The sequence below is a fragment of the Pleurodeles waltl genome, chromosome 10 (assembly GCF_031143425.1).
Source record: "Pleurodeles waltl isolate 20211129_DDA chromosome 10, aPleWal1.hap1.20221129, whole genome shotgun sequence".
Taxonomy (NCBI): Eukaryota; Metazoa; Chordata; class Amphibia; order Caudata; family Salamandridae; genus Pleurodeles; species Pleurodeles waltl.
In genome coordinates, this window is record NC_090449.1 from 239,761,478 (window position 1) to 239,777,132 (window position 15,655).

The 15,655-nt window shown below is 42.2% G+C and overlaps 1 protein-coding gene across 5 annotated transcripts in view; it reads left to right on the plus strand.

Annotated features, from left to right (window-relative positions):
• The window catches only part of REXO5 (RNA exonuclease 5), a 567,496-nt gene that overhangs the window by 381,664 nt on the left and 170,177 nt on the right, over window positions 1–15,655 (plus strand). For all 5 annotated transcript variants that reach the window (XM_069210276.1, XM_069210273.1, XM_069210274.1 and 2 more), the window contains one exon: window positions 11,517–11,637. In XM_069210276.1, coding sequence (XP_069066377.1) covers window positions 11,517–11,637 — 121 coding nt within the window. The remainder of the gene's footprint in view (window positions 1–11,516; window positions 11,638–15,655) is intronic.

Genomic DNA, 15,655 nt, shown 5'->3' on the forward strand with positions numbered 1-15,655 from the left:
TAACAATGCAAAGTATATATGGGAATGAGTGGTGCATAGGGAAGATGGAGGAAAGAGTGCTGGAAGGATGTAGGGACTAAAGGAGGAGTGAGAAGCAATATGAACAAGAGACGTAGAGGAGTTTGGAAGGACGAGATAGAAAAGTTGAAATATTAAAACGAGAGGAGGATGAAGATCCGGGGATAAAGGATAAAAGACGAGACGGAGAAAAGATGAAGGCATGAGAAAATACATAAAGAGAAAGAAAGTAAAAACCATTAGTAACAGGAAGAGAACGTGAATTAATGAACCAGAAGGATGGGAAAGCGAGTCGTAGAAGGAGACGGAAAGCAAACGCTGAGAGAAGAGGAAGCCGAAGGGAAAAGGGTAGGAATGAATGACAACTGGAAAGAAACAGAGGAGTGTACTAGGGATGCTGTGGTCAGTAAAAATAAAAGGATTGTTAGGGGCTTTTGTCATGTAATTCACTAGTTCAGGGTTTGTTTTATGAATAGATGGAAATGGAGACATTTCTGACTCAAGACAATAGTGGTCAAGTCAGAAAATAATTCACAGGTGGAACTACTTTCACCATAGAGATAGCCTGGTGAGGAAATCTCACTGGTGGAAGCTCCACTTCATGTTGTCCGTTTTTCTCTTAATGTACTGCTAGTAGCAAGCTGTTTAGTATTGCTGCACCAAACTGTCACTGTCCTCTCCACCTTTGTCTGTCTCTTACCAGATGCAGATGCAGGAGTAAAGAGCACTGGGGCGGATGTAGTACTGGTTACAGGCTCCCCGCTGCAGCTTTCCTCTCTGACAGTGGCCCATAGGATAATCCAAGCTATTGCATCCTGAAGACCTGACATGTCAATCTAACCATCATGTGTGCCGAATGCTCTTTCAAAGCCCTTCTAGGCCATTACGCGTTAAAAAGGGCATTATTGTTACAGATAATAACTTTATACTTCATGACATGACTCCAGTGACACTCGGTCTTTAAGGTGTCACACACGAAATCATGACAGATGTGAAATGACTTACATAAGCAATCTCAAAAGTTGCCAGCCATGCTTTATGCAGTCCGAGCTCTTGGCAGCTGTTTTCTTTTTGAACTATTGGTGCTTTGCAGCAGTTTTAAGATCTTAGAGTTTCTCCTTGCTCGAGCGGGTGTAATTTCTGTTATTTAAATGGTTCCTTTGTTTCCATTGCTTGATTTTGCGCGCTAGAAAGTGTCACTCATAGTCGTTGAAATGTCAATTATAATTCCACTGAAATCATGAAAATGTTACACATAGTGATCTGAAACCTTGGCAGCTATGTTTACCCCTAGCTCTACTGACATGGTGTAGTCATGCACTTCGCTAAACTCGAGCAATAATAGAATAATGCGATCACCGTTCGTGTTGAATTACTGTTGGCATCTAGCTATTCCGTTCCTAGAGCCTGGTACAGCAGCATTTGGTATTGCAAGGCCTTCGGACCCTGTTTGTGTTCCTATTGTTGTTGCAGTGTGTCTGGGGAGCAGTAGCTCAGGTGCCACCTGCGTCTCTGATCTTCTTTTGGTGATTCCCTGTTGACAGGCTGACTACACAGGGGACTTAATGTTTTTTTCAGAATGAGAAGCTGACAATGTTGTTTTTACTTACAGCAGTATCCAGCGATCATCATAAGGTTTGCACCTTTGCAGAAAATGAATGCTATGTGGATATTTTAAACAAAAATGTCAGTTTAAGCACGTTTATGGATTATGTGGTGCACAGATAGAACTGGAATGTCTAGGCATATTCTTAGTAGGCCGACCTACAGGCATTCACACAATATATTTTATATAGCAACTGCAACTATATAGCAGGCCTGTGGGCACTCAAACAAAATATATTTTACATATAAACTTCTAATCAGTTTACATTATCACTCATTTATCAGTCTTGTCAGTGTTTTTTTTTTTTTTTTAATCAGCACAAGTCTGGAACTAAGCAGAAGAAAACGTATTTTTTTGTTTTTTTTTGTTTTTACAAATTACAAAAGTGCAAATAAAATCCTCTGCGTATATTTTTCTGAAGGCGTATGTACTCCTGTGTGTGTGCTGTGTTTTGTGTGTCGTGTGTATATCTGTTTCGGAGAGGAGTATTCCCTCTCCTGTGGTTAGTAATGTTAAGGCCCCACATTCTTTGAAAATATCATTTTTGAGGCTTGTCATTTTAGCCACGATGATCAATTTGAACCAAAGTTTACCATAGAATAGTTTGTGCAGGTAACATATGTTTGCCACATTGTTATAAAGGCTAGTTTCAGGGGTGCAAAATGGCAGCTGAGTTTAAAAGTGCGCTTTTACATTTAATGTTCATTAGAGAATCTTTGCCAGGGAAACTCAGTACTGCTAAATTCAAGTTCACCAGGGTTGGTGCTTTTATGTTTTTTTTATTCTTATCTAGACATTTTAGAAAAAGTCCCAAACATAATGAATTGTTCCATCGTTGCATGCATGTGTTTTTTGTGTATACATTATACAATGTGAAAAGCAGGATACATTCTTAATTTGAAATTAACCTTCTGATTGGCCAAGGCTACCTCCTGCTCACAACCAGTGAACCATTTTGATTAGTTGAAGTTTTTTTTCAAATTTTCTAGAGGATAGCAGTTCTGTATTTTTCTCTTGTTCTCAGTTGGCGCCGTAGTTCAATTATGTTAAAGGAGAATAGAGGACAAAGCTGACAAAAAAACGACCAGAGCAGGATTGGTGGGAAAGCGACAGCAGCAAGTCACCCTGGTTAATTGGTTTAGGACCAACTCGCCATTGTAGCTTTATCACATATGTCCTTGGAGATTTTCTGAGACAATACAGTACCTCCCTAGATTTGGACATCATGAAGGAAAATATGACACTGTTTGTATGTTGGCCTTTATTTAGTAATTAGCCATGCAATCCTTGCATTTGAAAAGTATGGTGTCTGTAAGCTGGCCTTAGGCAGTGGAGTCAAATAAGTTGCAAGGTGATATGGTTGAATTTCCTTTTACGATGGAGACATTTTATTGTTGTCTTTTGATTTGCCTATAGTGAAGAGGTAATCCAACATGTCCATAAAAAGTATATTATTGTTCAGCTTAGATTGGACTAGATCAGTGATCTTTGTTGTGTGCCATCTTTTGTAAGACGTGTGGGTAGTCTCATTTGTGTGTTGGTATTCAGTGATGTTCTGACTGTAGCTTCTATTTGACTTGTCCTAGGAAGACAACTAGATATGATGACTGTCATGCGTATGACTTTATCTTAGAAAGCTATACAATGATTTGTATGGATAGGCATAAGACATAATTAGGTGTTTAATTTTGGGGTGTGCTGTGCAGATTTGTAAGTTAGAAATTCAGGAGGTTTGGGGCATATCTTTATGCGCAATGGATTTATCTTTGAAGCAGTCAGCCCCTCCCCTCCTTTTGGATTGGAAGACATTGAAGTTGCCTGAGCACTGGGGAAATGTGCTTATTCCTCGAGAGCCTTTCGATAGCCTTGCAGCTGCTTCCTGCGCTAGCTGAATTCGATAGATATTCTCAATAGGAAAGGCCTGGGTAGATTGAATGTGTGCAGTCTAATCTGGACTGATAGTGTAATTTACCACAATGTCCATGTGTTTCAATGAAGGGGAGTACTTTTTAGGTTTCGCCTGCACACGCTTGCTTGTGCGTTGTGCTTGCAAAATATTTTGTGACTAGAAAACAAATCTTAAAGGGGGGTTGGAACGGCCCCTTACTTACCTGGACTTACCATTGGCGTAGTCCAATATCAATTCATTTACGTATTTCTGATTGGCCAGCATGTTGTTTGCTTTCACTTCCTGCTCTCGCTGATTTGCCGTCTACTCCGTCGCCATCGGTTGGATTCTGGGCCAAGTACTCCTTTTCGGCCACTGCCATTGGTTACTGGCCAGTCTCCTTCCACTACCCACATTACTTCCTAAGGTACTTATTTCACTTTCACAGTGTGCGGGGTTTGAAAAACATACTGGAGGTACCCGGACCTTCCACCAAGCTGCTTGAGACATGTAAAGTTTAAAATAGCCAGTACTGCGTGGTGTAAGATGTCCCTTTGCACTGGACATGTATGCGCTCCTCCAAATTTTTTTATTGCACTATGTATTATCGCGCTCTTGGGCTGTGCTCGTTAACTTACCAAGTGGAATAAAATACCTCCGGCATAGGTCTGTAGACACCCTACAGGTCACAGATTTAATTATCTGCATCATTGCTGAGCAGGTGTAAACATCTGCTACAGGGGCCTATCGCCTACAAGTCACAGTTTCCACTAACAGTACGTAGCTTCGTGGGTTAATGCATCTGTAACTGAGCTCCGATTGCCACGTAAGGTTCCTTAGCAGTCAACAGAGGTGATGATTACATTACAGATTTAATCTTCAAGTGATTGCCAAAAATATGATAGTCCCTCATAAGGTTAAAACATATCATGTTTTAAAAGGAGTTATCCGATGCTGCCTGTCCAAGTACCAAAGAGTGTATTCAACGTTAGGCAGTGTCAGTAGCAGTACAAAACTGACAGCAATCAGGGTTGCAGGTGTGTAGCTTCAGCTTTTTAGGGCAATTTGGATTTTCTCAGTTTTGGGTTCTTTTGAATAACACATTGAATTTTTACTGTAAATTAGACATTTTTGTGACATCTGAGACTTTTCCTGCCTTTTGTGCACAGATTTCAACTGTGATAATACTATTTTACTTTAGTACACAGCGGAAAACGTTTTTTTATTATTTACTTTGGTTTGATTTTGTTTGCTATACATTGACTTCCTTTTCCGCGCCGGGGCACCCATAACTCCATCTGTTTGTGCTTTACAAATTAATTCATTCCTTTCTCAGCACAGAAATGTGGCCCTTACTCCTTGAATGTTGTTTTTTTAATTCAGTGAAAGGACTGTTTTGTTCCTTGACTGTACATGAATGAGTGCAGGTATTGTTTTGCACCAAGAAGACCGCATCAGTCCCCGCCCAAGAACTGGGTGAACAGCAACCTCGAGCCTGGACCCTGTTTGTATTTCTGTGTAGGTCTACGTGTGAGATCGGTGGCCCGGTTGTTGGGTGGGGCGGCTGGGGGGGCTTCGAAGTGAGCGACGTACAAAGTATTATCATCAGCTCCCAGTGGTGGCTGGTGACATTTCAAAGTGGTGCGGTGTAAACTTTGGGATTAATTAAAAGCAGCGCGTGAGTCTGGATGACATAAGAGCATTCAACCCATGGATCACTCGCTGAATCATCCCCCATTAATTCATCTATGTTTCCATCATTCATCTGTTCATGCATGCATGCATCCAACCATCATCCATCCTTATGGAGGCTCTCCCCTTCACTCATCCACCCACCCATCCATCTATGTTTCAATTCACTAAAAAATCATCCATTCATTTGTCCATCATATGGAGCATTCATCCATTCAGTAATACATCCACTCATCCTGCTAGATACACTCGCCTGTAACTCTTCCGTTCACCCATCCCATCTATGAATCCTTTCACCTGAGGATCCAACCATCCATCCATCTTGACCAAAGTACATTTGCTTGCGTGTATTTGAACCAGTTTCTCAAATACTCTGTTTGACAGACAAGCGAAAACACAATATGGCTTTGCAACCTGATCCCAGTGAATTTCCCTTGTAATCTCTATTCATTTTTTAATTAATTTGCTGGTGCTCAAGTGCGTCCATCCAGTTAGAAGGTATATTTTGGAGGTGTGTCATCAATAGTAATTGCCTCCGCATACATCAATGCTGGATGGGCGTGTCTTCCTTGATCTAAAGTAAGTCAGGTTAACAAGAGGCATATTAAATTGTCTTCACTTCTTAGTCCCAGAATAGGTTAAACTTTGCGAGAGAAAAATCGACTGCAACTGAAAGCAGGCTGGAAATGCTGAGCCTAAACGTGCTGTAATTCTGATTTCCAATTCGTCCACACTTTAAACTGTTGAAATGTGTTTCCCAATCTGATCAAAAAGAGGTTTGCCCATCTAATCTTGTGCGCACAGCAATCATTTTCCAGCCACTTCCAGAATGAGGTGGGGCCATGGAGGCTTGTTCCCACCCCACCCTGTGACGATGGGCTGCAGTGCTACACAGCCTCGCTGATCGACAGCCAGCTTTGGAAACCCAGGGCCTACATTATAGCGCCCAGGCTGTTTTCTGTGACTGAGGCTTCAGTACATCATAGGGGACAGTGCCTTACAGTGTTGTAGGCTGCCGGAGTCCAGGGCTGAGATCAGGTAAGCCCTATAAATCCTGCGACGGCACATGCGCTGCAGCACAAGTGCCTTTTGAAAGTGCCTGGGTCACACTGTTTGAAGTTTAAATGCATTAAACATTTGTCATGAGATAACCATCGATGCAGAAATTGAAGCTGGGGTGGAGCCCTGCCGCCCTAATCAAGAAACCATCCCTGTCAGCTCCTCCTAAAAATGTGTATTTGCTACCAGGCTGTTACGTTAAAAAACATGGGCACCAGAAACGATTTTCTGGCACTAAAAACGTGTTTTTATTGTTTTAAGGAAACTAAATATTTTTAGAATACACTTTTCATTTTGCAAAACTAATATGTAGGTCAGGTTTACAATTTTAAAACAAATTCGAGTAGCATAGCTGCAAAATTGATTTTCATCTTCACTGTCTTTATATCTGCTATTTACCTCATAGTGCTAGTTTCTATACTTTTAACCATGTTGACAAACCCAATATGTTTTGTCTATGTAAGATCTATTGGTTTTGTCAATGTTTTATAGATATGTTGGACACTGGCCGAAAGTAAAGAAAATAGCTCTATGAGGTGGCCAGCCTTGACCGCATCGTAGCACTTTGTTATTTACGTGTTGCTCAGCAGTCTGCGCTGCTATGCAACATGTCAAAAAAAATATTGAAAAAGTCTCTAGATCTCTCATAAACGAAACCTATTGCTTTGCAAATGCTTGTTACATTTTCAGTTGTGCAAGTTAGGATTTAGGAGTTTTGCCACCCGCATCTCCGTTGTCAGATTTGAGTCAATATAGATGCCAAGTGTTTGAACTGTTTTTGACATATGAGGTGGTAGACCCATTTCTTGAGGCCAGACAACTTGCTTCAGCCAGAACCATTGTGATTGTAAGCAGGAGTTCCATTTTGTTTCGCTTCGGCTTGAGAAGCTTGGACAGCCAGCACTGAGTAAAGACTAGTAACTTCACAAAGACCTCTGGCCGTGACTATTGTTCCCTGTACTCGAGAGATGTTAAAATCCATATTTAAGTAAGCTGTTATCTGTATATTTGTAAAATCTGGGTCCTGTTTGATGGAGAAATTTAGTAAGGGACTGCATGTATATATTAAATAGAAAAGGGGAAAGAATTGACCCCTGTGGTACACCATGAGTCAACCCTGTGTTCTGGGGCTGATGATAGTGCAATAACTTGGTTCCTTCTAGTTAAGAAGAATTTTTTCGATGTGAGAATTATGTCAGTGAAACGAGCTTCCCCAAGGTTCCCCTACCCCAGTGTTTAGCCACTCTACACTTAGCCGGGAAAAGTAGCATGAGAGTCAGGCAACGATATGTGTTGGGTACATTTTTAGCATAACTCAGCAGGCTCACCAAGGAGGTGAAAGGGGAAGAATGACCAGTCATGTGTACAGTTTGAAAGACCTTTCTCCAAAAGAGTGTCCCTTTCGGACAAAACCAGGCAAGGTGAGTAAAAGATGTTGGGGTGAAATCGCAGCTCAAGCACCTAGGGTCAGAAACCAGCCCCATTCTGAAAAGCTGAAGGGGAGTGCACCAAAGGCGGTGCAGGAAGTTAAAATGGATAAACCAAAGTCTAGAATTAGGGGAAAGTTGTGCTAGCTGACTGCAGCAAAAGGACCACAGTGCGTCTGTGAGGGACAGGTCAAAATCTACCTCCCAGTGCGAATGCACGTGGGGGGAAACTTGCCGTCGACGAGTTGTGTGGTGTTATATAGGTGAGTGATCAAATTGCATGGGGAAGGCGAGGTGAGGATATGTTCCTGTGTCAGGAGCAGCGGTGGCGGGGATGCAAAGGTATCATGTACAGCACAGCATTTGGTGCAAATCTGGTAGTATAGCATTGTGTCCAGGAAAGTGAGCGGCGTGGTCTCAAGGCCCACAAACGGTGGGAGGAATTGGCTATCAGGATAAAGACCTGAGAATGTATTAAAATTGTGCATGTGTGTGCTAGCAAGTGCGCCCTTTACCAAGAGCAGTGGTATCATAGGGTTGTTGGCAAGAGGTATGAATGGTGCATATAGTAATGAAAGGCCCTCCTCAGTCCCCCCCCATGCCCATCTCACGCATTCAACTGTGTTGATTTCAGCTCGAGGGGCTTTGTAGGGCAGGTATAAGGCTGTCGAAAGGGGGCAGGGGGTTGCGCAGTCAATCTCTGCGCCTACATGGGGCTTTAATGCAGTTTGGTGAAGCCAGAAGTGTGAAAACTGGGCTTAAGCGCAGAAGGCATATAGTGTCATATCTGGGACTCCAAACCCACCCTGTGCAAATGGTCAGAGCTTCCCAACACATCCGTGGCTGCTGCCCAGCCCAAACCAAGGAAACCAAGTTAGTTTTCAATCGCCTAAGGAATTGGGCACTAAGAGGGAGTGCAATATTTATGAAAATCTTGAACTTGGTTTTGCTGTGTTTTTTTTCCCGTCTGTGTCACAGGCATGTGAGGTAGGTTAACACTATGGTTAATTGGGATCAGGTATGAATAAGGTGCCTGAGTTTGAAGTGTTTGGGACACGCATCCAGGAACAATGGGATCTTGGCTGACTAGTTGTCTTCGTGAAAAGTATAATGTGGGGCGGGGGAATAAACATGACGTAAGTTGCTTCAGTGCTTGCGTTAGCTCTGCATCTAGCTGTCTTGAATAAACGCAGGTGACTTTGGGGTGTGTTCTTGGGGAGGCATGATGACGATTTTCCGAGCCATAACCTTGTGACCCTCTTTGTTTCTGATTTACGATTAAATTTAACATAAACAACCTAATGTCATAATGATGCATCTTCGATATGAGAAATGTAGATACATTTAGTTGTAGTGTTATGCATGCAGGGTCTATTCACTGTTTAATAAGACGTTTAATCATAAACGTTGGTGAAATAAAGAATCTTTGTCGGGTTCTGCAGTTAGCATTATCCCGGGTATTAACCAATGATGATGTCTTGGCTTTGCCCTTCAGGAAAATATGTTAGCCTTTGCGGGACTGTTTCCTAATCCTGAAAGGTTTGATATGATATAAAATAATTATTGGTCACTAGTGTCAAATTTGCTGACAGACCTATGAGGAAAAGTTAAGAATTTTACCCATGGTCTTTGAGATGTTTGAAGTAATTCTTTTTCAGAAGGGAGGACGATCCGTCATACAGATTCAGCAATCAGGAGCCTAAAACGTTGCCCTTTAAATCTTTGCATGCTCAAAGGGGCAGCGTTCTGTGCACTGAGACATCCTAGCTTCCTCAGTGGCCTTGGCTGACTATTGGTTCATTGGCATTCTATAAAAATATTATAAAACGACATGCACTGCATTCATTTGCATAAAGAAGCTAGATGCCGATTTACCAACTCGTGCTATTGCCTCTAAATGATTCAGAATCGTTTTTGTTAATTGAAATGTCCTTTTACATGCCAAAACATATATCTCCCATGGTTTGCGTCTGCAGTTCAGATCTTCTGTATGGGTTACCTGCTGTGGTAAAAAGCATACCCTCCTATCTTTCTATACATTTTGCAACACATACTTTCTTGAGGCATTGTCAGCATATTGCATTCCTGTGTGGCACATTGCACCAATTTTGTATTTTAATGTTTTCCTTGATACACTTAGGCATCCTCCATTATACTATGCCTTGTAGGGCTTTTCCCTTTTGTTTCACCCGATACTTCTACAACTCAATCTGATTGGATCGACACTCTGTAACTTACCATTTGTGGTTTTTATATGGATGGATTGGTTTTAAGAGCTGGACTGGCACTTCTAAGATTGTGTCTGCTTGTCTTCCTTGCTTGCTTGTGAACTAGAGTGGAATAGTGCAGAGTAGACGGGCATAGGGTTCAGTGGTGGAGAGTGGAGTGTGAGTGCAGTGGTGTAGAGAACAGTAATGCAGAGTAGAGTGCAGTAACAGTAACATGGGGTGCAGTTGTGTAGAATGCACTGGCCTAGAGTGCTTTGATTGTTTAGAGTGGTGCAGAGTGGAGTAGATTGGCATAGAGTAGATTGTTCCAGAGTTGAGTGAGGTGACGTGGAGACATGCCTGGTGGAGTGCAGTTGTGTAGAGGGGCATAGCGTGTAATGCCATATAGTAAAGTGGTGTAGAGTGCAATGGTGCAGATTAGATTAGAGTGGTTTACAGTGGATTGGAGTATAGTGCAGAAGCATAGAGTTGAATGTTTGAGAGTAAAATGCATTGGTGTAGATTGTATTGGCATAGAACTCAGTGGCGTAGAGTGGATTTGTACTGAGTACATTGGTGTGCCCTAGGCTGGAGGGTGTAGAGTGCAGTGGCAAAGAGTGCAATGATGTATATCAGAGTGGCAAAGAGTACATTGGGATAGACTAGAGTGGTGCAGGGCAGAGTAGAGAGTTGGAGGGTTAAGTGGCGTAGTGTGGAGTGGTGTAAAGTGGAGTGGTGTAGAGTAGAGTGTAGGGGCCTAGAGTGGAGTATTCATGGTCTGTTAGAGTACTGCTATTACAGACAACATATTTCCAATTGAAGTGACCATTGCATTTGCACAGACATAGAGTTTTACTAATAAAACTATACAGTGCACAGGCAAAAAGTTGTGTACATTTCATCACTTAGTATAGTGATTTGTTGTGATCATTTTAAAGTATATTTCCAGAACACTTCAGAAATAACACAAAATGTGCTTCATTTGTGTTCCTAATTTTGATATATTCTGAAATACTTACACAGTTCATTTACATTTTATTGTGTGCTAGAAAAAACTCATTTTCCTACCCCCAGTATCCAACAAGGTTGTCACATAAAACCTGTCACTTTGAAGTCAGAAAAAGTAAAGTAAACAAGCGCACTCGTAAGACAGCGCCTGAGATTTGACCTCAGTCTTTGAATGCACAGCAAATGTGACAAGATGAGAACACGATTTAAAGTCCTGTTTACAGAAAGGGAGCACTCTGTAGGATACTGTTTGGGCAAGGGAAGGTACAAACTCAAGCTGGACAGCCCAAAACAAGTAAAGCAAGCAAATGGAAAGCCAAAAAGAGGTAAGGTACAAACCACAAAGCCAACGGCAAGCAACAGGCAGAATGCATTCCTAGGTCAGCTCTCTGAATGTCCCCAAGATGTCTTTAGCAAACCAGACAGCTGCACTGTCTAGTAGGCTGCGGCCTAAAAATGACAGTGTTAAAATAGCTTTTCTCCAATTAGGAGCATATACTAGAAATCACATAATTTAACAGTTGATGCTCGAGCTCAAGAAGTGATTACCAGGGTATTTTATTTCTCTTTGTTGTAACAGGGAATTAACATATATTTTCTTCTCTTGATAGTCTTTTAGAAATCATGCATTCCAATGGTCAACAGAGTCTTTTCTTGAGTGGAGCAGAAGAAGCAAAAGATTCACCTTTCTCAGACTTCAGTAAACATTTTCTTTGCACTTCTGACAAAGAGGTAACACTACTTTATATCTGTAAATCATGAGGAATGTATCATTAAATGTCATGAACAATATCTGCATGCATCTTAGAAAAAAAGGTTTTCCAATGGCCCATGCATAGTATGCCTTACTAAAAATTGTTTTAAATAAATACCTTGATAAGTGATATGAGCAGTGTTAAGATTCTGTTCCTCATATTGTATAAAATAGTGAGCCAGGATCTGACCATGCTGGTGATGCTTGACATACATTGCTGTGACTGGTTGTATCATTGAGTTTTAAGAGAGATGCCAGACATCAGAACATAATGCAGCCCTTGATCTGGTATTTTATGTAAAGGTACAATCAGTTTGTTTGTGTGAGAGAACTGAAGTGATGCAAGGCTATTCACTGCATCACATCTGCTTTTATTTAGGGGTCTGTAGTAGGGTAAAAAAGCACAGATGAATTTTACACAAGCTCTTGCAGAAACAGAGCATTACACATGTAACAAATGGCCCGAAAGGAGCTCACAAATTGATTTTGCTAGTTATTCTTATTTTTTTAACAAAATATTAAATCTTGTGCTAAAAGCCTAGAGTACATTGTAATTATCCCCTAGAATTTTAGCAAAGCGGTTTGGCTTTCACCCATAGATGGTTATTTCCACCCCAAAAAAATGGTCTATCGAGGATCATATTTCATTTTAAAGATCTTTTTGGATTTGTTCGTTTTAGCAGCCCTCTTTTAGTTGTGCAACTGCATCATCAACTGGTAAGTGAGCAACATGCATTTGTCTAGGTCACATGTAGCCGAATTTAAGATGGAGTGCAAGACGTTTCTTTCACAGTTTGTGCAAGCCATGCTAATCCCTCAGAAACTGCGAGCTTCAGTGTACCTCAGACACTGCAGGCTTTGAAATAGTCCATTTAGCTACAACTTGGCAAGGCTAGTAGTACTTTTAACCTTATTCACTATCCTGTATCATGGCACCAGATAAGGCATGGTTGTTGAGGTAGGATATGTTCCCAGATGGTGCCTACGTTTCGCCCTGTAGAATATCCTGGAAAGACCAAAAATAATCTTTGGATTCAGGGAAACTATAGATTGACCTTAGCCACGATGGGTCATCAACATGTCTTTTTTTCTGATGCAACACTCTAGCCAGGATACTGCATAGTTTTGTAGCTCCTGGTATTATTTAACTTTTTTGCAAAGATGAGCTTTATGATTGAAACTTCCAGTAGAAGTGAATCATATCATCATAATCTAACATCTTATATGGAAATGGGACAGGCAAATAAGCATTACCAAATCTCCTTAAATTTCTGTTTAGTTTCTGACACTGTATTAGGGAATTGAGCACCTGTGAAGGATTGGGACCCTCCCTGTGATGGGTGCTACTCACAATCTAAATTATGTTTCCTGAGCACTGTCTTCACTTGTGATCTAGGCAAAGAGATTCCGAGGAAAAGGAGGTGCTGGGTACAAATGCCAACATCAGGATTCAGTGTCTTCTTGCTCAAGCTTTATTTTCCAGATTGCAAGTACCTCATTTCCCCCATCCACAACCTCTGGCCCTCTTCTTTGCAGGTACATATCAATGAAAGTGTAGGCAAGATAAGCACAATTTACTTTCAGAATTTAATACCATTCAGTGCATAAGAAGCCCCCGCCCCAGGGCTCGGACATACCTGTCCCTGTAGTACTAGAACTGATGCCTTAATAAAAGAAGCTTGAACTCCTCAGTCCATGAGGATACATCAGATCTCCACACCCTTGTTGATGTATAGCAGTAGTGGATGCCAGACAGCGAGGTAGTCATCTCTGTTTTTGTATATTCTCTGTTTTTTTCTCTGTTTAATAAAGTATCTTGTGAGGTTATCCCGAGCCATCATTTCTCCAACCACCCAACGTCACAAGGATAAAGTCAGGCTATAGAATCACTTCAAATGCTTTGTGAAAACCTTGTCAATAACTGAAACTGAACAGCATTCCCTAAAACTGACCTCCCAAGATGCTGGTAAAGGCAAACACTGCTGTATAGGGTTTACCAGCGGTTGGTAAACCATCCCCCTCCTGGGTGACTGCAGGTAATGCCTTCCACTATTGCTAAATGACGGAATATGACCACAAAGTTTCAAAAGGTGTCCTTATCGTGCTATATAGCCTCAAACAAGCAACTATTGTCACTGGGAATACTTTACTCAGTTTGCTGGATGTCCTTTCACATGGCTGTTTCTGCTGGTTGATCAGCTGTGCAGTGACTCTTTAATGCTATCCCAGTGCTACTCTCAGGAAGCTTCTTGATAGCAGTCCCATACAGTGCAAAAGTGGTCATAGTACAGTAGGAGAGTCTTCAGTTCATTGTATACATTCACAGTTCAGATGACATTAAGGGATCCATCTGGTCCTCATATAGACTGCAGTGGTTCCAGAAGCTGCACTGCCTTTGTCAGTAAACAGCTGCACAAGCCTGATAGTCTTTCCCTCTCTTCATAGCACATCCTCCAATATAAGCTTTTGTTAATGCCCTTGTTCTCTGAGCAACTTCCCTTCCCCATTGGAAGCTGTTTCATCATCTGTTAGAACGTCAGGGGCTTCAGAGCATCCCTGGCCCATTGTGGCATTATACTTTCTTTCTCCTACTTGAAATTAGATACCTCTAAGGAATGTCCTGCACAATCTCAGGCTCTTTCTGGTCACAACCTCAGTGGCTTTCTTGGCAGTGCAGTCTCTCTTGCCCTGAGTAGACTGTGTCACGTCCTAAAGTAGATGTATTCAGTCTGGACCAGATCTCTCTCTAGTCTGAATTGGCAGTGGCGCCCACCTCCAGTAGATCCAAAGGCCCCCAGGCTCCTTATACATACCAGCTCATCATATAGTCATCCTTAATAGAGCTAATCCTCAGTCATTAGTGATAGGGTTTCAGGAAACACACTTTGTGTAATCCGAAGAAATAAAGAGTTCCCTCAGCAGTTGGAGCCACAGGAAGCAAGGTTTCAGATCCCACACTCCATGTCACCATGCCATCAGAAGCCCCACATCCACTTCACCCCTATACAGGGAAACAGTAGCCACAGATGATGGTGTGGGGCCGCTGTGAATGGCAACCATTGTTCTTTGTGAAGAGGGCTTTTTGGTAATCTAGTGTAAGACTTGCGGTTAGGATTTGTGATGCAGCACCACTGGATTTTCCCTCATGCCCTCGCCCTATCTCATTTAGCTTTATTTACCACTGTACTCCAAATCTATGCTCAGAGCAAAGGTATCATGACCATGGTTCAGTGGGCAAGACTCCCATCTTTAACCCCCACCCCCTCATCTTGTCCTGACACTTTGGCCAAATGCAGAGAGAAGAAGTGCACTCCCGCATTCCACTGCCACAGCAAGAATTGGTCACCCTCTTCACTCAGGTTCTCCAGTTATGGTAGTAAAGAAGAGCCACAGATACTTCTGTAGCTCTCACAATGCCGCCCTGCCCAGCGGTATTAGCTTTGATCCCTAATAAGCACCATTTCCTCTTCCAGTCTTCTCACCCAACCGCACTTGATGACAGAAATTGTGAGGAATCACTGACACCACCTACGGTGTGCAGCCCTACTGCTGCGCTGCACCTCCCTCACGCCATGACCCAGTCACTGTTGCAACTTCTCAGCTGGTGGTGCAGTCATGGTGTCGCTGTCAATGGGGCCTCTTCAGCTCTGCTACATTGCCTTCCCTGATATCCCTGTGCAATCCTGCCACAACCAGAGTGTACAGCCGCATTTGCACAACAACATGCTGAATAGTGACTGCATCGCACCCCAGTAGGGATGATTGGAATGTTGAGTGCAGTGGCGGATGGTGTTCAAGGGCTAAGGGGCTGCGCCCCTAGCCTTTTCTGGCCTCTCTAGTGAAGCATAAATTTAATTACATGATGAAAGTAAAACATTTTTCTGCACAACATTTTCGGTGTGAAAGTTGTGCACTTTGAAAAGCCCCACTGCGCCTGCGTCTGTATGTGGCTGAAAGCTGCACAGTAGGGCTCTCAGGGCTTGCCCACGCAAAGCC